The sequence below is a fragment of the Protopterus annectens genome, chromosome 7.part0 (genome assembly GCF_019279795.1).
Source record: "Protopterus annectens isolate FY-2018-M chromosome 7.part0, PAN1.0, whole genome shotgun sequence".
In the NCBI taxonomy this organism is placed as follows: Eukaryota; Metazoa; Chordata; order Ceratodontiformes; family Protopteridae; genus Protopterus; species Protopterus annectens.
The window spans coordinates 806,956,093-806,981,691 of NC_056739.1; the positions used below are offsets into that span (position 1 = coordinate 806,956,093).

Sequence of the window (25,599 nt, forward strand, 5' to 3'; positions counted from 1 at the left end):
GCTGCCTACTGGGGCCATAACATTGTACGCTATGGAGATGGTGGTTATAGGAAGCTCTGTCAGCTGCATACCAGGGTCATGACCTTGTACACCATGGAGACAGTGGTTACAAGTAGCTCTTGTCAGCTGCACACCCGGGTCATAACATTGATGGAGACTGTTGTAGTGGGTAGCTCTGTCAGCTGCATACTGGGCGCATAACCTTGTACACCATGGAGATGGCAGTTACTGGACGCTTTGTCAGCTCCATACTAGGGCCATAACAGTGTATATCATGGAGATGGTGGTTGCAGGAAGCTGTGTCAAATGATACTGGGGCCATAACCTTATACATCATGGAGATAGCAGTTACAAAAAGCTCTGTCAACTGCATATTGAGGCCACAACCTTGTACAACATTAGAGCTCATGGTTACAGGAAGCTTTATCAGCAGTAGCAGGGAAATTGACAAGGACTGAGACTGTACTGCTTGTTGATATGGCACGCTCTTTTATGAAGGGAAAATATTTACCAGAGAAAAGCTGTGTTAGATTAAAAATCAAAAACAAAATGTAGGGGTGAAAACCATATAAAATCTTGAATGTTTGTACTTTAAAAACAGTATCATAACATTTTTGTGGGGATGTTTCACCTCTTCCTGTACCCACCCTTTAGTGGATGTACACCTTCATATCACTGCTAAATTTGCTCTGTTCCTCTGCAGGCCATCAAATCTCCTTCCTGGCCATTCCAGTGATTCATTCATTCCCCTGGGCTATTGGAATCAGGGTCAGATGAATCAGCAGTGGGGCCATCATCCTTGCAGAGTTTTTTTTTTTTTTTTTTGCTTAAGCTGCATCATCTTAATGTGCATATTTATCTGCATCCAAGGGATTAGTATGCAGTGGACATTGCTTGCATGTCCACATTTCAGCATGTGATGTGATCAGATGGTTCAACTCCCCTTGTGGGGTGATCTGCACTCTACATTGGGGATTCTACTGTGGATTGTGTGACCAGAATCCATCAGCAGTCCCCAGCTCACCTTGCAGGATCCCCTGGCATTCCCAAGAAAGGAGAAGGGTGTAATGTCTACGGTGTGTCATTGTGTGATGAGCCCTCTTTACTCTGGAGCAGTAACTAAGGAACCTCAATCCTCACCACTGTCTCTGATAAGGGAGCATCACTAAAAGCAGGGATAATAATGCACAATTTTCCCTAAGAGTACACTGGGAACAGGTTCCAAAACCTGGGACTGGACTGCTTCACCCCAGGTCCCCAAATGAGTGTTCACACTAACCACTGCAGAACACTGTGTCCCAGTTCTAGGTATCTGATACATTCACTCTTAAATGTCTGATATTCACACATGCACACACTCTTGGGAAAGACTGACCCAGATTTACCTGCTGTGTTTCTTTGCCCAAATTGCAAGGTAACAGCTGCCACCAGTCACGAACCACAAAACCCTTCAAAAGGGGTGTTCAATTATATTGGTTAAAATAGATAATGAAACACATGGTAGTGTGTATCCCAAGCAGTAAGGCTTTTCGGAGTGGCCGTGATGCTATCACAGTAAGTATTAACACACTCAAGTTATTAAAAATATTAACTAAATAATCAGCCATAATGAGAGGTAGTAAAACATTTAATAACAAATAAAAGGATTTAAAACATAGAAATACTGAATAACTTGATTGCAATAAACATCAGAGTTTCACACACAAGAAATATGAAAATAATACTTTAGGAAATATCTCACATTGATTTTAGAAAAAACTCTTAACTGTCTAGCTGTAGTTCCCTGACTATTTGAAGATTAACTGTCCCTATCTAATCTAAATACTTTAGCAAGGCAAGGTTATACTCTTACTTCTGAAAGGTAAGATGAGAAATTATGTCCACACTCCAGGCTGTTGGCTGTCCTCGGTGATTGGAACAACTACTCTCTCGGAAACAACTGGACTACTACTGCTGAACAGCTCTGGAAGACAACTACTGAACAATAACTGAACTGATTCAGAACCTGCTTTTTATATCAGATCTTTTTCAAAAGTAACAGGGAGCTGCCATGAGAATTCTCCTCTCATATCAGACTTTGAAAAGTAAACAAACAGCTGCAGTGAAGATTCTGTTCTCCCAGCCCTGACACACAATGACATCACATCTAGGTCAGCTGACTCTGGCATAACCTGCATTCAGAATTCTCTTTACAAAGAACATGTACATTTGGTCAGCCAGAAGAACACTGTCATTTAAACATCTTGCATAAATCAGATTGATAATCAAAAGACAAGCATATTTACAAAATTATAGCTAGTCAGGCTGGCTTATGTAACACAGGGTAATTTACAATTATTTACAAATCTTCAACCAGTCATGCTAGCACACATGAAAAGACCAAAATTTGAAGATATTGGATATTAAGACCTCCTCCCAGTGTCCATGCCTTGTATACCTCCTAAGGAAATTGCTAAGGATGCACTAGGTGCACATCCAACCCATGTCTGACTCCTCTCAGCTTGGAGGAACGCAGACTGTTCTCCATGATTGGTCCTCCTGGGTAACCAGGATCCTTGCTCTGTCACGGAGAACACGATTGACAAATTCACAGAGGAAGGTCATTTGTGCTGCTTGTATCTGTGATCTCATCTTAGCAGTCACTACCCAAAGCTTGTGCTCATTGGTGAAAGAAGGGGAAATGGATGATCAGTAAATTGAGCACGTCATTCATGACAAGGCTGTCATTTCACTGTACTCCTGCTATGACTGCAGCAATCCACTGGGCAGTCTCTTGATCTGCTTCTCCCTCGCTCATGAACTAGACCTCAAATCACTTTTAAATCCTCCATTTGAAGTAACTGCTTTCATTCGTACAGAGAGCAATACACTGTTTTTCAGGAGGTGCTAATTTCCATCCTATCTGCTTCATACTTGGGAGTGAACCATCTCAGTGCATGTTAGACCAGAGACGCTTGTGGCTAAGAGAAGAGGACTGCAAATGACAAGAGATGCAGCCTTGATGTTCCCAGACTGGAAACTTCTTAAACCTTGACTGCTGCTTGATATATTCATGGAAATTATACACAGGATAATAGACAACTTGGGAGACTGTTACAACCCTTTTTCATCCCGAATTTATTTGATTTCACACCAAGAATGTGTTTGAAGTTCTTGTTTTGCAAGATGGACTGAATGGTGTGTAACAGAAGCCCTTGTACTCTATGCATCTTCCATAACACATTCTTGGGTTTGCAGTTACATGGCTTCTCCAGGTTCATAAAACACATGTAGACAGTACTCGCAAGGTCTCACAACACCTTCCAGTATATGTGCATGGAGAATCCAATAGGATCCACATTGTTCCTTCTGAATTGGAAGCCTAAGTCTCATTCAGAATCTCTAGTCATGCTTGTAGTTGCAGACTTTGCCTAGAAGTCTGAGAAGCATGATCCCATTATAACTGAAACACTCTTTCTTCTAGTCTCTCTTTTTCAAAATAGGGACCACCAGCTCAGTTTGCCAGTGAAGAGATCCTAGCCCTACCTTCCTAGAAACATTGGAACGGGTGCTTTAATCACAGCATCTGAACAGTACTCACCACATTCAGCATTTCTGGCCAGATCTTATTCGTTCCTGCAGCCTTGCTGCTGTGGGACTGTTAATTGACATGATGCCATGATTCATAATGTGGACACATTCTCTCCATTTAATTCTGGCACAGTCTCTTCAAAGAAAGGCACATCCATTATCTTTCTCAGTCTACACCTCCTGTTATTGTCTCTGTTTGAGACCAGAGTTCCTCACTCTTGCTAGAAACGTTTTGGTCAGTGTTGCAGTGTTAACCCCTCCAAGTTGCCTGATTAGTCAAAACTCTTTGTTGCTACCCAAAAAGTCATTCTGTTCCCAAATCTTCACATCATTGACTTGCTGAGGTTGCTGTTTTCCTTTCTTAATAAACATCTGGAAACTGCTTTCCTTCTAATATTGTATACAGGTGGCCTCTTTCTGCAATGTGACTGTCCCCTCACTGCTAATGTCCACCAATAGTGCTTAGGATTGTTACCTTGACAAGTTTACTACCTTTCTGTCTTGCGTTGCTGCAGCATCCTCAAATGAGATGCTGAACAAGATCCATTTAGAATCCACATTCTTTTCCTCTCCTTGTATATGGAGACAGAACCCTTCCAAAGGTAGGAATTAGTCATCCCATATAAAATAATCTAAGACCAGGACATCCTCACTACCCACTTGTGTTTCCTTTGTATGTCCACTCTTCACCCCAGCAATGTGTGACCCAGCTTATTACTAGGTAGTGTTTGAGAGCTCACCACTTATTTTGGCTCAGGTTTACAGAGTACACGTCCTTGGGTCTGACAACATAGTTGCAAAGACCATTGTTAACTTTTGACCCAATGTGCTGATGTACCAGTAACACTCATGAGCAATATGTGATTTAAATGGTCCATGACTATCACAGAAGGCCAGCAGTGATTACCATTCAGGTTCTGTTCAGGGAGGCAATGTTTGAGTTTTACCCCTTTGGGTATCTCCATTAGCTCCTCTGTGCATGATGTGGTGAAGACTCCCAGTAAATCTTTGTGGCCAGTAGGTCTGACCCCATCTTCAGGAAAGCCAGCTTGTTAGGTGCACATGCACAAACAGTGGAATTTACATTTCTGCACCTCTGTCGTACTGAGGTGATTCTGTCATCTACTGATATAAACTCAGCTGTATAGCACCTAGCCTGGGGCTTAATTTGTCTGTCCCCCTCCAGCTCAGGCCCTCTCCCTAAGGATAGCTTCAAAGTAAGGGGGGACATCCCTAATCAAGTCTGTTTTCACAGGCAGTGCTGTGCATAGAGATAAGACCAGCTGTGCTACATTACTACTACTTTCCTTACAAGCTCTGATGACTTCTGCATAACTGAGGTGATGTTCCACATCTCAAGGCCTAATTTCCTGTGCTAGGGTGTAGTCCATGTTAATTTGTCCCACTCTTCCCCACCACATAACTGGAATTGTACCTCACCTTTCTTCACCTTTGGGGAAGGTGCATTAATATAAAGGATGGCTGTACAGAGTTTCAGTCTAAGCTGTTTGGATTGAATGGTCCCCCTCCCCAACCACCATCACCACCAGAACCATTCACTTAGTGGCAAATGCCCATCTAGACATGCTTCAAGGGTTGGGGTCTTTACATTCTTGCTTTTTTTTAATTTCTCCAAGTCTTTTGGGTTTCTAGTACCATGACAAGAATGGACCCCATTCCCAAGTCAAAGTATGATAAAAGTTCATGAAATTAGTACTGGTTCAGTCCTTTAATGTTAGCCAGAAGTGTTCTTCACAGCACCCGCATTGTGCCCAGTAATCATTCTTTCTGCAATTCCTACAGAGTTACATGCATCTGTAACATGTCTAAGTACGATTCTAAATTCTTTTATATAAGACCTGTTGCTCCTGCTACTTTTGGAACTGTCTGGATGTCCTCCTTCCACATTGCCCTAATTTCTGCCTGCAAATCCTGGTATTTTATTCATAGTTTCATAGGTTGGTACTAGGCTATCAGCCCTAGGGCCTATACAAGCCTAGCCATAACAATTCCCTGGATATTTCTTCCCACAATATTTACTTCCCTGGACCCCTGCCTAGCAGGGCGACTGACGTGATCCCCAGGGTGAATTTCCTATCTCCCATCCAATCGTCAAGGTTCCATTTGAAGAGGGCCAAGGAGGCACTCTGCTTGACATATTTATGACTTTGTGTTTCTCTGTACATAAGACACTATAGTCACTGGGTATACAATTTCAATGATCAATGGTACTTTTGTCTTCTTTTCATGGACTACTATATCTGGTTTTCTCGCATCTATATGTTCAGCTGGTGGTAATGGATAATCCCATGTGATATAAACTTCATCAATGTTCTTCGTGTTTCACTGTTGCAGTCATCACATTTGGGTTATCTGCCTGCAGGTAGCCCTCAGTCAGCCTGAATACCAGAGTCTTGGAATTTCTGCAATGCTACTTTTGTCTTCTTTTCATGAACTACTTTATCTGGTTTTCTCGCATCTATATTTTCAACTGGTGGTAATAGATAATCCCATGTGATGTAAACTTCATAATTTTCTGTAATGCTTTGTGGCTCATGTTTCCAGCGATTTACATCTACTTCATTATTATAATATGTGCGCAATCCCCAATGCAACAGTTTTGCCACATTATTTTGCCTTTCAGTATACAGTCCTTCTGCAATTAGTATATCACAACCAGCAGCAAGATGTGTGAATCTTTCCGGTTCTGTTTTACAAAACCTACATTTGTCTGATTTTCTTCGTGTTTCACTGTTGCAGTCATTACATTTGGGGTAATCTGCTGACAGGTTGCCCTCAGTCGGTCTGAATAACAAAGTGTTGGGTCCTGGGTCCTGCATTGGTTGCTGTCTCTTCTTCCAAAACGTCAGGTCGTCAGGGATATAAAACATGCAGCCGACGCCATTTTAATCAGTCTTTCTTGCCGCGCGGTGCCTGAAGCAGAAGTAGTTCGCAAGTGTCGGTCAGTCGACTCCTGAAATTTTCGTTTTCGAGTTTGAGGACCGAAGTCTTCAAACTAAAGCTAAGTACCCCATTGGGGAAACATTTTCTTGCTCCTTACCGATGTCAGTAAAAGTTAATAATTGTATTACTTGTGGGAAGCAAATACCTCATAAGGATTTTCATTTGTAGTGTATTCCTTGCCTAGGACCTGATCACAACGTGCCTTGCTGTCGGTTTTGTGCTAAATTTAACCAATGCACTGTTAAGCATCGGTATATTTTTGCTTCTAAATACTTTGGTTCAAGATTTATCTATCCTGAAATGTCGTCGGTTAGCAATCCGACTACCGGAATTCACAAAAAACGCAAGGAAAAAGACAGAGACAGACTGTCGAGGTCCAAAACTGACGACAAAGCTTCTCCTAAGCCAGTCGCCGGTTCGCCGGTACTCAGGCACTTTCGCAGCCTCTGATGCCCACTACTTTTGAGTCGCAGGCCTCTACCGAGACCCATTCGGAGTCCCCCCCCCGCTAAGAGGTCTAGGCAAGGCACTGATTATGAATCTTCAGATCAGGTTTCCATTTCTTCTGATTCCTGTTCTGATCAGGAATTTTCTATTCCACCTTATGAGTACTCTGATGCAGAGAAATCCATCTCTTCTGCTTCTCCTCCTGAGGATTTCTCTTTTGGAGAGACTTTGCATACTTTAAGGGAACATTTTCATTGGGAGAGTCAGGACTTTTCAGAATCCAAAAAGAGGCTTAGGGATTTTCTTCTTCTTCCTCAGCATAGGCCTTTGGCTATACCTCCTGTTTTAGACATTGTTGTTGATGTTTTCTCAGAATCCAGCATGGCTCCTGATTCCCTGCCTCCGGCTCCTAGTAAGCCAGACAGATATTACAGGGTTCCTGACTCCCATAAATTTCTTTTCAAAAATCCTGCTGGTGACCCTGAAACTATTTCTCAGGGTCCCAAGGGTGTTAAGGCTTCTACAGCCAAAAATCCTACCCCTTCAGATAGAGACTCCAGGGCGCTGGATAGATGGGGTAAGAAGGTTTATACGTCTGCAGCCTTGGCAATCAGGGCTTTAAACTGCCAATTTCATATGCTTAAATATCAACAGCATGTTATGGGCTTACTGAAACAGAAAATGATGTTGATTCCTGATTGTGAAGAAAATAGAGTTACAGGATTTATTGCATTCAGCTGAACAAGTTGGAAAGCATACTTTGCAATATGGTTTTGATTTTTTTGAGGTCTCTTGCAGGGCCACTAACTGGATCTGTGATAAAAAGGCATGATTGGCTCAAGGAGCAAAATCTGCCTGATCATGTTAAAGCTAAATTGTTAGATGCTCCTTTACAGCAGGACAGTCAGTTTGGTAATAAGGCAGAAGAGGTTTTAAAAAAGATTTAAGACAAATCTGAATCTATGCAAACTGTAAAAGATTTCTTGCAAGTGCAGCCACTCAGGTTCAGTAGGCACTGGCCTACTAAGAATTGGTCCTTTACAGTGTCCAACAGGGCCGCTCAAGGCAAACACAGATGCTCCAAAGGCTCCAGGTTTCAGTCACAAGGATCTTGCAGGACAAAACAATGGGGTGCCTCCACCTCCAAATCAGGAGGTAGCAAAGCACCACCCTACGGTAAACAGTCTCAATGACTTTCCTCTGCCATCTCCAAGCACTTATCTTTTGGCAGCCCCTTTGGGAGGAAAACTAGCACTTCATGCTCAAAATTGGCATCTAATTACCCTGGACAAGTGGGTCTTAAATATAGTATCCCAGGGGTACAGATTTCATTTCCACACATTGTCAATCCCAACCGGATGGCCAGAGGCTCAGGAACAAGTCATGTCCCTCATGGATATGGGGGCTATTCAACCAGTACCAGAAAAGGAAAAAGGACAAGGGTTTTCTTCAAGACTTTTCCTGGTACCCAGAAAAGACAAGTCATGGCATCCAATTCTGGACTCATCCATTCTAAATACTTTCCTGGACATCCCAAAATTCAAGATGCTGACTCTACAACAGCTACTGCCTATGCTAGGCAAGAATGCCTGGTTGGTAACTCTAGATGTAAAAGAGGCATACCTGCATATCCCTATCAGGGAATCTTGCTGAAGATACCTCCACTTCAAAGCAGGCTATATGCATTACCAGTTCTCTGCACTGCCCTTTGGCTTATCTACTGTGCCCAGGGTCTTCACAAAGTGCCTGGCACCAGTAATTGCATTTTGCAGACAAAGAAACATTCAAATTTATCCATATTTGGACGATTGTCTCATTCAGGCAGAGGACAAAGGACACTTCTTCAACATCTGGCGTTTGTAAAAAGATTTCTAACATGCCTGGGGTATACCATAAACGAAAATAAATCACAACTGGTGCCCTCTCAAATAATTACATTCCTGGGTGCAAGCTTGAATACAACTGCCCAGATGGCTTGCCTCACACCAGACAAAACAAATTCATTTGACAACTTGACAGACAAGTGGCAACAAAAACCCAGCTATCTGCAAGACAAATTCTGCAGGCTTTGGGGTTCATGGCATCCTGCATTCTACTAATTCCATATGCAAGACTGCATATGAGGAAACTTCAATGATACCTAAAAAGCTTATGGAATCAGCATTGTCATAGCCTGGAAACAATGATTCCTCTCATTCCCTGCCTGCAACAGGAGTTCCTTTGGTGGGCAGAGACATGTCATCAAAACAAGGGACTGTCATTCATTCTACCCCCTGCCACCCAAACCCTGACTACAGATGCATCAGACTATGCTTGGGGGGTCCATCTGGCAGGGAAATGCATTCAGGGCGAATGGAGCCCAAATCAAATGCATCTACATATCAACCAGAAAGAAATGCTAGCTGTACAGAATGCTCTGACAGCCTTCAAGGACTACCTTCATCCAGGACAACTACTGATAAAGATGGACAACACCACAGTTATGTGGTACATAAACAAGCAGGGGGGCACCCACTCCTACCCCCTTTGCAGACTAGCCATGGCCTTGTGGAACACAGCCTTGACTTACCAAATACATCTTCAAGCTCAGTTCCTGCCAGGAAAGCATAATACTCTGGCAGACGACCTAAGCAGAAATCTTATGGACCCACACGAATGGAAACTGGATCCACAAATCTTCAGCATGTTGACAAGAGAATGGGGGAGCCCAGACATAGATCTATTTGCCTCTCCCCAAAACTATCAGTTGGACAAATTCTGCACAAGAGCTCATCACAAAAAAACTTGGAAAGTGGATGCTCTATCCTTCAGCTGGAAAAACCTATCAGTCTATGCCTTTCCCCCTCTGCCTCTGCTCTCCAAGGTCTTACTAAAAGTCAGACGGGGAAAAAGCAAAAATGATTCTGACTGCTCCGGACTGGCCTCGCCAACACTGGTACCTGCTTCTAAGGAATATGTCACACCTTCCTCCATGGTACTTGCCTCAAACACCTCATCTATTGTATCAGCAGAACTATCAAATTCTGCACACTTGGCTCCAAACTCTGAATCTTGCAGCATGGCTAATCAACTAATTTCACCAATCACATCTTTCAGTAAACCTGTGATGCATGTCATTTTGGAGGCTAGAAGGCCTAGTACTAGAAAATCTTATGCTGATAAATGGAAGAGATTCTGTGCTTGGAACCAAGCACAAGGAATAGACACAGCAAAGCCCAATATTCCTCAGATTTTACAATACTTAACTGAGATGCTTCACAAGGGTCTATCGGTCTATCTTTTTCTTCAATAAAAATCCATGCCTCTGCCATCTCGGCTCATTACAACACAGAGCCTCCTCTCTTTTCTCATCCCCTGCTAAAGCAGTACCTTAGAGGAGCCAAAAATTTAAGACCTCCCAGGAGAACACCGACTCCTGCATGGGACCTCAATTTTGTGCTGGAAAAACTCACCCTACCTCCTTTTGAACCAGCTGCTACTGCAGACATAAAATTTCTTTCTTAGAAGACAGCCTTTCTTTTAGCAGTCACTTCAGCTAGAAGGATTTCAGAACTACAGGCTGTCATGGCATTATCTTTTACCTGGGCAGGGTGGCCCTCAGGACCAATACTTCTTTTATGCCTAAGGTAGTATCTATTGTGGCTCTTAACCAGACCATTCATCTGCCAACTTTTTTCCCAAATCCGCAGAACAAGGGGGAACGAATTCTGCATTCATTGGCTGTACACAGACAACTAAGATTCTTCTTCAATAGGACAAAATCTCTAAGAAAGTCTGAGCAACTACTGGTGGCATTTGCTGCAGGAACAGAGGGGAAAGCTATATCAAAACAGACTATTTCAAAATGGATAAGCCATTGTATTCATTTCTGCTACATGCACCACGGTAAACCTGTGCCCAAGGGGATTAGATCCCATTCCACCAGGGCTGCTTCTACTTCTGCAGCCTTTCTCAGAGGGGTTCCTACCAGAGACCTTCTAGAAGCTGCTACTTGGAGCTCAGTTCGTACGTTCACAAAACACTACCATTTACTTCTCATTTTCTAAATCCAGGGCAGGCTTTGCCACTGTAGTCCTGCAGGGCCTTATAGCTGCTCCTAATGCTGTTTAATTCCATCCTCCCATCCATAGCTTTGGGATTCTGCCCAAATGTAATGACTGCAACAGTGAAACACAAAGAACATAGTACAGTTGTGTACACTTACCATAAATGTAGATGTTCGAGTGTATTCACTGTTGCAATCCGGGTTACCCACCCACCAGCCCCCTTTTCTTCTCTGTTATTATACCTCTTCTTTCCTTCACTTTGCTCAAAAGCCTTTGTGGTGTATTTGCTTTTAGTTGAAGGTAAAATGTTTTGTGTTCTAGAATACATGCATATATATATATATATATATATATATATATATATATATATATATATATATATATATATATATTTTTTTTTTTTTTTTTTTTTTTTTGCTCCCCATTTGGGGGGCACCTGACATATCTGAGGCAAGAAAAACTGATTAAAATGGCATTGGCTGCATGTTTTATATCCCTGACGTCATGGAAGAAGAGACAGCAACCGACGCAGGACCCAAGACTTTGTTATTCAGGCCGACTGAGGGCAACCTGCCAGCAGATTACCCCAAATGTAATGACTGCAACAGTGAATACACTCAAACATCTACATTTATGGTAAGTGTACACAACTGTACTTTTCTCCCGCATGTCCAATGGACTTTGTAAACCAATGTGTATGTAGTCCACTATCTTGAGCCACCAATATTAACCTTTCATCTTTTGGTTTAAATTCACCTCTCCGTAACCATTCCTGCATTTATCCTGATCAGCATGAGGTTGTTCCAAGAGTTTTCTATGCTTGCAACTATATTTATGCATTTTCCTCATTTTTTGCCTTCTCATCCAATCCTTCTCCTTATATTCTTTCCTTTATTTTTTGACACGTGTAGTTGCTCCTGATTTTTATCGACTTATATCTGTTTCTAGTTTGATTTCTATTCCCACTTGACTCCAATATGCATCTTCTAAACTAAGCAGTGAACTCATCTTACAGTTCTCTTCATGTTACAAAACTTTCACTACATTATTGGTGTATAATTTTTAGGTTAGCGTTGCAGGTTTGCTCGTAAGTAGGAGTATTGTTTTACCTGTTGTTAACCAGTGCGTATGTAAATAGTTCTTACTCCTGGTTAAATCTTCATGCAAAGATGTTAATACTTTTAGCTAGAAGTTAGGTACTGTGTCTGGGTCTGGAGTTTTCAAGTTAGGACTTTTTCTTAACTTTGTTTCAATCTCTGTGGCCGTTAGTTCATCCCGTTTCATATTCTGTACATTTGAACTTCTTATTCTTTCTTTTATTTCTATCTATTTAGTATCATTGCTATGTTCTGCAGGATGATCTTTGATATTTCTCAAAAATGTACCTATTTCCTCTTTTTTGGTGATGTTTCATTTCCTTTTGCATTGTTTCCCAATTCTCTAGAAAACTTTTCGGGTCATCAGTAAATTGCTTATTGTGTACTTTTCCTGTATATTTATCTACATATTTTCTAGGTTTTTGTGCCTGTGCCGATATTTGTAGTTTATTTATGATAGTGCACGATAGATCCTGTTCTGTTACAATGCTGTGTGTTGCTTTTCACGTCTATCTTTGAGTATTTTTGTTGATGTTCATCGTGTTTCACTGTTGCAGTCATTACACTTGGGTTATCCTGCTGGCAGGCGACCCGTAGTCGGCCCGAGTTCCAAAGTCTTGGTCCGGTGTCGGTTGCTGTCGCCTCTTCCCTGACGTCAGTGCACCAGGGGTATAAAAGTTGCAAACAATGCCATTTTCTTCAGTCTTTCTTGCCGCGCAGTGCCCGAAGCAAAAGCAGTTCGCAAGTGCCGGTCGACCGACTCCTGAGATTTTCAAAATTGAATTTCAGAACCGAAGTCCTCAATAAAGCTAAGTACCCCATTGGGGAAACTTTTTCTTGCTCCAGACCGATGTCAGTAAAAGTTAATAATTGTATTTCTTGTGGGAAGCAAATACCTCATAAAGACTTTCACTCTTACTGCATTCCTTGCCTAGGCCCTGACCACGATGTTACTAGTTGTCGGTTTTGTGCTAGATTCAATAAACGCACTATTAAACGTCGGTTTGATTTTGCTTTACATTATTTTGGATGAAGATTTAATTACATAATGCCGTCGGAACAACCGACAACCGGAATGTATAAAAAACGTAAGGACAAAGAAAAAGACAGGCATCCGAGGTCCAAAACAGATGAAGCCTCTTCTAGGCCAGTCGCTGGTTCGCCGGTTCTCAGTGAGGCGCTTTCGCAGCCCCTGACACCCGCTACCTCAGAGCCACAGGCCGTAACCGACAGCCACGTGGAGACATCGAGGCCTGTTGAAACTCAAGGTATTGGGCCTACGGAAAATATACCCTCAGATGGGTCCGGAGCCGCTCAGCAGGCACCGGCTTCTGAGGGTGTTTTCAGACCTTCATAGCTTACAATTAAAGCTACTACAGCAGCAAAGGCAAAGTCAAAAACACCATTAAAGACGAGGAAACAAGTGCAGCATTCTCCAGAACAGTCATCCATGCCAAAGAAACAAATGCTTAAAATGGCCGAAGACCTTATAACTTTAATCAGGGGCTCCCATCCCCCTCCTGACAAAAGGCCTAGGCAAGACACTGATTATGATTCCTCTGATCAGGTTTCCATTTCCTCTGATTCTTCTGACCAGGGCTGTTCTCTCCCTCCCTATGAGGACTCTGATGCTGAAGAGTCCATTCCTTCTGCCTCACCGCCTGAGGATTACCCTTTTGGGGAAACCCTGCACACCATGAGGGAGCATTTCCATTGGGAGAGCTAGGGTTACTCAGAATCCAAGAAAAGGCTCAGAGATTTCCTTCTATTGCCTCAGCACAGGCCCCTAGCTATCCCCCCTGTGCTTGATATTGTAGATTGTTTTTTCTGAATCCAGTCTGACTCCAGATTCTTTACCCCCTGCACCAGTAAAGCCAGACAGGTACTACAGGGTCCCTGACTCTCATAAATTCCTTTACAAAAACCCCGCTGCAAACCCAGAAACTATTTCTCAGGGTCCTAAAGGGGTTAAAGCTTCCACTGCCAAAAATCCTGTCCCCTCAGATAGGGATTCCAGAGCTCTGGACAGATGGGAGAAAAAAGTTTACACTTCTGCTACTTTAGCTGTAAGAGCTTTAAACTGCCAGTTTCACATGCTTAAATATCAACAGTATCTCATGTCATTGTTAAAGCAGAAAATGGTTACAAATATAGAAGGTCCTGACAGTAAAGAAATGCAGGATTTATTGCATGCAGTTGAACAAGTGGGAAAGCATACTCTGCAGTGTGGTTTTGATTCATTAGAGGCTTCGTGTAGAGCCGCAGTTACAGGCTCAGTTATTCGAAGACATGCTTGGTTGAAAGAACAAAGTTTACCTTACCATGTTAAAGTAAAATTATTGGATGCTCCACTACAGCATGATACTTTGTTTGGTGTTAAGTCAAGAAGAGGTGTTAAAGAAAATGGAGGATAAAGCAAAGTCAATGCAAACTGTGAAAGATTTCTTACAGGTTCAACCACCTAGATTTAGCAGAAACTGGCCTTCAAAAAATTGGTCCTTTCCAGTGTCAGACAGGCCACAAAGAGGCAGATACAGATGCCCAAAAGGCAGATCTCAGTCCCAAGGCTCCTACAGACCTAAGCAATAGAGTGCTACAGCCCCCAAAGGAGGAGAAGACAAATCACAATGACAAGTCACAATGACTTCCCTCTGCAAATGCCAAGCTCTTACCAGATGACAGCACCCCTAGGGGGAAAGCTAGCACTTTTCTCAAAAAATTGGCACATGATCACCCAAGGCCAATGGGTGTTGAATATAGTTTCTCAAGGGTACAGGTTCCACTTCCACACGCTTCCAAAACCAAAAGGTATGCCAAACCTGCCACAAAACCAATGGGCAGAGACACAAAAACAGATTGCTGCTCTTGTGGATATGGGAGCTATTCAAAAAGTTCCACAAGAAGAACAGGGCCAAGGATTTTAACTCACGCCTTTTCCTAGTACCCATAAAGGACAAAGCATGGAGACCAATACTAGACCTGTCAATCCTAAATACTTTCCTGGATGTTCCAAAATTCAAAATGTTAGCACTACAACAACTCCTGCCCATGCTGGGCAAAGAGGCTTGGCTAGTTACTTTTGATCTCAAGGAGGCATACCTGCACGTCCCAATCAGACAATCGTGCAGAAGATACCTCAGATTTATAGCAGGTTCAATGCATTATCAATTCTCTGCACAGCCCTTTGGCTTATCTACTGCGCCCAGGGTCTTCACAAAATGCCTGGCACCAGTAATTGCATTTTGCAGACAAAAAGGAATTCAAATATATCCCTACTTGGACGACTGCCTTATACAAGCAGAGAGCAAGAACATTCTTCTAAAGCACCTGGCGTTTGTAAAAAGATTGCTAATTTCCCTAGGGTACACAGTAAACGAAAAGAAATCAAAACTAGTGCCCTCTCAAGAGATAATATTCCTGGGTGCAAGCTTAAATACAACTGCCCAGATGGCTTATCTCACGCCAGACAAACAAAGACAACTGACTCATTACTTTCAAACGATGGCAACAAAGACCCAGCTCCCTGCAAGAAAAATTCTGCAGGCCCTGGGTTTCATGGCTTCTTGCATTCTACTAATTCCATATGCCAAACTGCATATGAGGAAACTACAATGGTATCTAAAAAGTGTTTGGACTCAGCATTGTCACAGCATAGAGACAATCATAACCTTGATTCCCTGCCTACAAGAGGAGTTTTGATGGTGGTCCCAGGCCTGTCACCACAAAAAGGGACAGCCTTTCACCTTACCTACAGCCAGGCAGACAATAACAACGGATGCATCGGATTATGCCTGGGAAGCACATATGGCAGGAAGATGTATTCAGAGCACGTGGACCAAGGAACAAATGCATCTTCACATCAATCAAAAAGAGATGCCAGCTGTACAGAATGCCCTGACAGCCTTCAAGGACCTAATACATCCAGGACAATTATTAATAAAGACAGACAATACCACAGTTATGTGGTACATAAACAAGCAAGGGGGCACACATTCCTACCCCCTATGCAGGCAAGCCATGACTTTGTGGAACACAGCACTGACCTACCAGGTACATCTGCAAGCACAATTCCTGCCAGGAACAAAGAATACACTGGCAGACGAACTAAGCAGAAATCTCATGGATCCTCACGAATGGAAGCTAAATCCTCAAGTGTTCAACATAAGGGAGTGGGGATGCCCAGACATAGATCTCTTTGCCTCCCCTCACAATTGTCAATTACAGAAATTTTGCACAGGGACTTATCACTCTCAAGCATGGAAAGTGGATGCACTATCTTTCAGCTGGAAAAAATATGACAGTCTATGCCTTCCCTCCGATGCCTCTTCTCACCAAGGTGCTTCTAAAAGTCAGACAAGAGAGGTAAAAAATGATCCTGATTGCACCAGACTGGCCACGCCAGCACTGGTACCCAATCCTAAAGATTTTGTCCCAAGGCCCACCTTGGCCTCTACCTCAAATCCCTCAACTTCTGACACAGCAAAACAATCAGATTCTGCACAGTCAACTCAAAACCTTAAACCTAGCAGCATGGCAGATAATGTAGCCAGTCAGACTGCACCTCTCTCTAAAGCTGTTATGGATGTAATTTTGGAAGCCAGGAGACCTAGCACTAGGAAATCTTATGCAGAAAAATGGAAGAGATTCTGTGCTTGGAACCAGGCACAAGGGCTCGACCCACTGGTCCCTAATATGCCTCGGATTTTGCAATACTTGACTGAGATGTTGAACAAAGGCCTATCTTTTTCATCTGTTAAAATCCATGCCTCTGCCATTTCAGCTCATTACAATACGGATCCTCCTGTTTTTTCACATCCTCTACTACAACAGTACCTCAGAGGGGCAAAGAATATAAAAACCCCTAGGAGAGCACCAGTGCCTACTTGGGACCTCAATTTTGTTTTAGAAAAAGTAACACTGCCTCCATTTGAACCAGCCAGCTCAGCTGAACTAAAATTCTTGTCATGGAAAACTGCTCTGCTCCTAGCAATAACTTCAGCAAGAAGAGTTTCAGAGTTACAGGCATTGATGGCTGTGGAACCTTTCCTCATTTTTCACCAGGACAGGGTTTCTCTAAGGACGAACCCAACATTCATGCCAAAAGTGGTCTCCAATGTGGCCTTAAACCAAACTATTCATTTGCCTACTTTGTACCCAAATCCCCAGAATAAAGGGGGAAAACTTCTGCACTCTTTGGATATACACAGGCAGCTACGATTTTACTTGGACAAAACAAAAGCTTTCAGAAAAACTGAGCAACTGTGTGTAGCATATGCTGCAGGATCACAAGGAGAACCTATTACAAAGCAGACAGTCTCCAAATGGATAGGGCACTGCATCTGCTTCTGTTATGCACAACATGGCAAATCTGTGCCCAAGGGCATTAGGCCTCATTCTACCAGAGCAGCAGCCACTTCAGCAGCTTTCCTCAGAGGGGTACCAATCAAAGACATTTTAGAAGCTGCAAATTGGAGTTCAGTGCACACTTTTACCAAGCACTACCACCTACCTCTCAACTCCAAATCCAGAGCAGGCTTTGCCACGGCAGTTCTGCAGGGCTTGTTAGCCTTGCCAAATCCAGTCTAGACCCAGCCACCCTACCTCAGCTTTGGGATTCTACCCAAGTGTAATGACTGCAACAGTGAAACACGATGAACATAGTACAGTTGTGTACCTACCATAAATGTAGATGTTAGAGTATCTTCACTGCTGCAGTCCTGGTTACCCACCCACCATCCCCCTCTTTGCTGGGACTATTCTGTACTTCTCTACTCTATACAACCTATGTGGTGTATTTGCTTTTAGAAGAAGGAAATGTTTATAGTAATATATGCATGGTTGTTTGGCATATTTTTATCTTTACAGCCTTCATATCTGGGGGCACCTGACATCTGGGGCAAGAAAAACTGAAGAAAATGGTGTCGGTTGCAACTTTTATACCCCTAGCGCACTGACGTCAGGGAAGAGGCGACAGCAACCGATGCCAGACCAAGACTTTGGAACTCGGGCCAACTACGGGTCGCCTGTCAGCAGGATAACCCAAGTGTAATGACTGCAACAGTGAAGACACTCGAACATCTACATTTATGGTAGGTACACAACTGTACTATCTGTTTTCTCTTCTATCTCTTCTAAAGTTGACATGTGTCTTAATTGCTTTATAGTTTTCTGTATTCAATGCTTCCATGATGGCATTCTGTTTCGCCCCTTCCTTTCTCTTAGTACTCTGTGTTCTTGTGGTAAAAATGTATCTGTTATTAATTTAACTACACAGTAATATAACCTATTTACTTCTGTTATATCACATGAATCTCTATGGACAGTCCTAATTACTGTGTTCATTTGTTTTTATCAAACTTCTAATTTTTGGGGTTTTATTGACCTTTTGTAGTATTTCTTTCATTGATCTTAGTATGTCGGTCCATCTCTATTAAATCAAGCAACTCTTCTCTTAAATCATTTTCTTCTAAACTGAGGACACATTCTTTGTTCTCCATTTCCTGTGGGCATTCTACAGAAAGTTCCTTGCTGTGGGTAAGAGATTCTGATTCTTTGTGAACAATCACGAAGGCCAGCATTTTGGGTTGCTGTTTGTGTGGCCTTCCTTCCTTCAATTAGACCAGTTTGTCAGGGGAGACGCTGCTAGGAAGATAAAGCTTCAGACAACAAGGATGTATGGATAACAGATGGTATGTAAGCACTTCCACCACAATAAGGCCACTCTATAACTTTTGTCATTCCATAACAGCCATTGTTACCTGAAAGGTCTACTTTCTGTGTAGAAATTAATTACTGGCCTATTTTACAGATGTTGGTGCACAGTTTGTCCTGACATTAATGTAACATTTAATTGTGGAAATCTGTTCAAAAGTATGAATATGGACTATTTTTGTAGGATGGCTTCTTTTTGCCCCCCATATGTATCTCTTGAACAAAGGTTCATTTAGGCCTTGTGTATATTTCACTAGTGATTATTTGCAACAGTTCTTCAGGGAGTCCACTGCAGTGACAAGACAGAAGAGTGATGCAGAGACTTTTATGAAATATACAGTTCCTGTGTGATAGTATTTCTGGGAGAGCTTTAGTCACATTTATGTAGGGAATATTGAAATAAGACCAAACCATGTTAATTTGCTGAAGTGTTTAATGTTGGTAGCTACACTGGCAACTGCATGATGCAACAGTTCTCCAAACTAAATGCATTTCATTCTTCTGCAGATTCTGAGTAACTTGGGAGACATCCAGTTCTTGTTCATCGACCTAGCTCTCATAATGTCGCTGGCATTTACTAGTGAGTATATTTGAATGGTTATGAAAATGCTGAATTTTCGTCTTCCTAACCATTTCTTTCATCAGTCTGTTTACAGGTGTCTTGAGAATCACGTTAGCAGAAAAGAGATGCAGACATGCCTTTTTCCATTTTTAGTTTTAAGTACAGATGAATGGCCTGAATTGAAAGGTTAATACATATCTCCTCGGATGAGGTGCCTGGGATGCTTTCCATGTTGCTGAGTAACCGAGAGATCATTGAAATGTGCATTGTCATGACTTCCTAAAAGTCTGTGTCACAGAAACATGTCAGAAGTTACATCAGGAAACAGATTAAGACCAGAGAGACCAATTATTAACAGCTCATTTTAGATGATTTGCAACAGGTTGTGATAACAGACTGGAGAGAGATGCATTTATTTTCTGGACCAGGACACTGTCTAGATTTTCTGGAAAGAGAAGAAAGGATCAAAACTGTGAAACCTTAAAAATCAGGTTTGATTTAAATGGGCTACAAACCAAATCTGTTTTAGTAAGAAAAAAAATATCCTTTCTTCAGTTTGGTACTGTGATAAGGTGCTCCATTAAAGTGGAGAGAAAAAAGGCATTTAAATACAGGCACCATCCAAGAATGAATTCTATTCATGAAGACCTTTTTTCTCCCCTATACTCAATCTGTGACAATTTGTTGAAGTTCAGTTCTTTTGATAGTATGATAGATGAATTAGAGCAACTTTGGGAAGCAATGCCTTCACACCCTCTTCTCAGTGGGTTCACTTTCCATACTGTAGGACCAAGGGCAGTACCCTATATCAGCAGCCTCCTGTACTAAATGTGTATTTGAACACTTGTTCTTTGGAGTGGTGGAGCGTAAGTGTAGTAGGAAAGTCAAGGGTAAGCTCCTTTGGAGAAATTCCCAGATAAGCAAACTGAAACGTATATAGCTTCTATAAAAATTTGTCCATCTCCAGCTGCAGAGAGTTTTAAAAGTAGTTCTGCGGGTTTCATAAATGCTTCGTTAGAAAAAGTAAGTTCAAATATAAAATGAAAATATCTAGCTCTTTAAACCCCACAAGGCCTTTTTCAACTCTGTTAAAACTTTTGGAGATCATACCTAACACTGCTCCATTCTGGAACTGAATGACGCCACCAGTTTGGATAGCAAAGTCATAAAATGTTGTTCACTTACCTTGAATTTTTAAATTGTATTCCTCCCATTATCACTTTGAACCAGATCCTGAAATATATTATCCAGACTAAAAATAGCAGCTCCATGAGCCCTGAAAATGTAGCCACTTGTGTTGTTATTACATAATGTATGTTATTGCTGAATCGCTTTTTTAGTTTTTTAATCTCAGCCTCTCTACTGGGTATGTGCCTGAGTTATGTGAGTTATGGATAACAACAGTTGTCTCTCTACATTAAGGTGACACTGCAACACCTGGAAATTATTGTCCCATTAGCCTCGCTGCTATCTATAATCTGTAAATTAATGGAGCATTTCTCAGTTTTGTTTACAATAAAATTGGTGTCATACAATCTCTTGCCATTAATCAGTTGGATTTCATGAAGAGTGGGTCTTGCCTGCATATTTTTTTTTTTTGGAGTACGTCAGATGCCACAGTACATTTGTATTCAGGTTATGCTACTTATGTCAACCTTGATAAGGCATTTGATATAATTCCTTACGAGAACATTAGTGATAAGATTACCAGCTTAAATGTTAACTCCTATATCACTAATAAGCTTAAAATTGATATTTTCTTAGTTGGAATATTCCAAAAAGAAATATTGTGATTTTTTTTTTAATTTCTCACTATTATTCCATTCCTCAAATTACTGGCTCTCCTTACTGAAAGAAAGAAATCTGATGTAGTACTAAAAAACTTCTGCCTTGCTGAAATTCTTATCGCAGCATTTCAAGCTGCTCTACGTCTGAGATTAGAAGATTTGAAAAATAAACCTTATTCAGTTACTAGATGACTTAAATAGATGCTGATGTAGTCCTCCATTTGATCCCTTGTTAAAACTGCTGCCTATGCATCTTAGTTCTACTCCCATTTAAATAGTTGTATTTGATAATGCAGTCTCTAACCACAACTGATATAGTCAGAATTGTCAAAACAAACCCCTGTGGTGGAATACCCACCTAAATAAATTATAGAACAAGAGAAAGAAATTACTTAATGCAAGCTTGTAAGATATCTCATTCTGTTTACTCTAAGAGCATAATTTAATTATTTTATTTTATTTCATTTTGATAACCAGGTAAGGAACAAGCCAGCAGACCCTTTTCAGCCGTGACCCATGGGCCATGGTGCAAAACACAAATGGAAAATTATATTATAGAATACGCAGTAGGGTAATAAAGTAGAGACAGTACATTTGTATTTACGGTTATAAATGCAGGTGATATTTGCAGTTTGTACAGTTAAGGTAGGTATTCAAGCAGTAGTCATTTCTTAGAAGTATATCTTTACAAGATGTGACTACAGCTTGAGGTGCAAGGACTAGTCATTTTCCTAGAAACAAGAGCATTTATTGTCCCTAAACCTTTGTTTTTTTAGTAGAAGTGTCCCTTGTTGACTGATGTGTGCAGGCAGCCAATTTTACACATAATTCCCAATTACCACTATCTTACCTTATCCACTTGATCTCTGTCGACCTTTTCTCTCTGCCTCTTTCTCTTTCCTCCCTGCTCACCTAAGCTACCTGAAGTCTCCCTACCCTGCACTCTTTTATAATCTCCTTTTCTGTCCATCCTTCTTCCTTCTATAACCATTATATGACTGCCATCTCTTATAGTGAGGCATCACTCAATTTCCCCTCACTGTCTCTAATCATGTAACCTCTAATATCTCTCTTAAATATCTAGTTAGAATTGTCTTGGGTCTCATTTATAACGTACTAATTTATGCAACAAATAATATGACTAATGAATTTTTCTGATATATTTTCTGCAACTCATGATGTCCTTCTATTCTCATGTTGCAGTATTCTAACATGCGGGAATCCTCCACCTGAGGCAATCCGAACGTCCGGCCCATAGGTGCAGTAGACGGCGCAGTGGTAGTGTTGTCGCCTCACAGCAAGAGGTTCTCTGGTTTGCTTCTCAGCTGGAGTGCTTTCTGTTCAGAGTCTGCAAGTCCTCCAAGTGTTCGTGTGGGTTTCCTCCTGGTGCTCTTGTTTGCTCCCACGTTACAAAGACATGCTTCTGAAGCATTTCTCCCCGGGCCTCCACTGATAATTGGCTTCATTCCAAGTCAGACTTTCCCAGTAAACAAATGTTGAATAAAATAAATAAGTAAATATACAACATCTTAGCCTGGCTGCTGTATGGTGCGTGGGATGTCACATGTAGGTACCATAAACCATGTGCCATAAATGTGACATCTGTATGCACAGACCTCTGAGCTTCTCTGCCGCCATTCGAATGTCAGCTCGCTCATTCTGCTCCATGCCAAGTGACTCCTGAAAGATGAGTACCCCATTGGGTAATTTTTTCTTTTCTCTTCTAGTTTTGGTTGCTGTTTAATTTTTCTTTAGCTGATTCCATCCATGTCATCTAGGAAGGGAAAATGTAAGTGTGGACTCCGAATCCTGCACAAAGACGGTCATTACCTCTGCTTATTTTGTTTAGAGCCTTCCCATGACTATAAAGTGTGCTCCATTTGCCACTCGTTTGTTCCTAAAACTCTGCGCAGCCATCTCTCAGCTGTAAATCTTTTTTCTTGAAAGCCAACTACTTAAATGTCTTGCTTTAGGTATGGAAGCGACCCTAGCCATCTCAGCCAAACCGCTGAGAAAGAAAGTCAAAGTAGCTAGGCCGGAAAAAGCAACTGCACCTCCGGGTACGGACATCCTGCCAGCTGCCGGTTTAGGGGCTGAGGTATGTCTGATGGTTTTGGCAACTTCGGTGGATGCTGGCCTAGTTTCTCCAGCCTGCACATTCACAGAGGTACCAGCAACATCATCTTCCAATGTCAGGGAGAACCACGTTCACCCGAATGGCTAGCATTACTATCCATCCCTGAGGAATGCACTACAAGTCCGAAGCTGACCTCTGATACTAGGTCTTCACCTACTCAGCCTGGACCTAAGACTCCTTCTCTGAAAAAGAAACAGAAGTCTAAACATCTGTCTGCTCCATCAGAAGGTTTGCCAGATTGGCAGGCATTTTCACAATCCCTCTTTCAGGTCTTCGTGGCCCTTAGGCCAACTTTCTCACAGACTCCTGCTGCTCTTCCAACCTTGAGTCCCAGGCCTGCTTCTTTGGGCCCCTTGCCACATCTACAGACTCCAGAAAAGGATTCTTCTTCCTCTTTAGATAAGTCCCTCTCATATGCCTCACAGCTGGCTTCTCCCTTGGGATACTGTTCTCCAGAAGAGGATTCTTTAGAAGGTGATTCCCCACCTGAAGAAATCACCTTTGGGGAAACTATTTCAAGCATGAGGGAATACTTCAAATGGGATTCTACACAAATGACAACGGTGCAAAATAGGTATTATGAGCTTCTGCAGATGGAATCCCCCTCCCCCTCAGCCATCCCTCCCGTGATCCCAGCCAATCTTAGATGCCTTTGCCTCGGTTTCCAAAGCACCAGATTCTCAGCCACCAGCCCCTAAAAGACCAGGCAGGTTCTGTAAAGTTCCTGATGACTTCAGATTTCTTATGAAGCCTCCTATTGCAGATCCTACTGTGATTGCTGTATCACCAGGCAAACAATCCAGACAGATCCCCTCATCCTCCTTACTTCCATCAGATAAAGATAGTAAAATGATGGACAGATTAGGAAATAAAATTTACACTTCTTCAACCGTGGCCTTTAGAGCCATCAATTACCAAGAGCGTATGGTTAAATATGCTTTAGACCTAGTCTCACAGGTCATGGATCTACTGTCCTCCATTCCAGATTCACCCACCAAAGCCACAAGTTGCCTCTACCCTTTCTTTAGCTGCACAAGTCAGTAGACACTGCATAAAATGCAGCTATGATGCTGCAGATGCATCAGTCCCCTGTAGTTGCTCTTGGCTCAGACTACAGCCATTGCTAGATGACTTCAGAACCAAGATTATGGATGCCTCTCTTGACACTAGTTTTCTCTTTGGAAAATAGTCAGTAGAATTGCTTAAAAACCTGGAGGAAAAGAGCAAGGAGCTGCATGACCTCAAGCACCTTTTTGTCTCACCAGTGCCTAAGTTTCACAGAAACTACCCTGCCAAACCAAGATTTGTCAAGAAGGCTTCTGCACCACCTTCTCCCAAATCCAGAAAAGGTGTCAGAAAACCTTCCTCAACCAGACCTAGCACCTCTCAAACCAGTCAAAGACTGCCCTTTCCTGACAGGCCTAACAATACGTGACTGTCAGAACCCTCCATATCATCTTCCCCTTTCTGCCCACCTTTCTCACTGTCTTCCCCCTGTGGCAACAGATCACCTCAGACAAATGGGTCTTGTCAATTGTGGAAAAAGGATATTTCATGACCTACTGTAAACCATGTAGTGCCAAACTGGAGTTGTATACTTTAATATGCAACTTTGTAGTTTCAATTAAAAGCTTCTCCAGGCACATAAACATTTAAAACAGTTACTAAAGCCATTTAAATAGCTAAACGTCACATGGTAAAAATCACATGGTGAAGGTCACACGGTACAAGTCACATGATACAATTACACTCTCAGGGCTTTAAAGATGCAAATTCATTTAAACCTGGCAATATAGGAGCTCTAAGTCACAAAATCCATCTTTTTTCCTCTAATTCAGTATGTTGAACAGTATCACCACCACGTAGGGATTCATTAACTTGAAATAAAATCATAAATCTAAAAAGTGTGTGTTGCCTGCTTTATAAATTTTCCTATATAATGCGTTAGTATTAAGTTTCCTATTAATTTCAGAGAGATGACTATTAATACGAGCTTTCAGCCTTCTATTGCTTTTTCCCACATAATATACATCACATAACTGGCAAGTAGCTAGGTATATAATATTCCTAGAATCACAATTTCCAAACACTTTAAAGATTTTGCCAGTGACTGGATGGGTAAAACTTTTATCAGTATTAACACTGTTACAGTGCACGCATTTGTTACAGCTATGTGTTTCTACTTTATTGGCCTTAAAATATGTAATACTTTGTGGTTGTTCTTTTTTACATAGTTTATTCTTTAAATTAAGACATCTTTTTTAACCAAAGGTTGGTT

General features: G+C 41.8%; 1 protein-coding gene across 1 annotated transcript in view; it reads left to right on the plus strand.

Moving 5' to 3' along the window:
• LOC122806703 (polyamine-transporting ATPase 13A3-like) overlaps positions 1-25,599 on the plus strand; it is a gene marked incomplete in the record, with an annotated part of 1,429,840 nt that overhangs the window by 1,145,827 nt on the left and 258,414 nt on the right. The window contains 1 exon segment of the mRNA XM_044077342.1: positions 19,343-19,415. Coding sequence (XP_043933277.1) covers positions 19,343-19,415 — 73 coding nt within the window.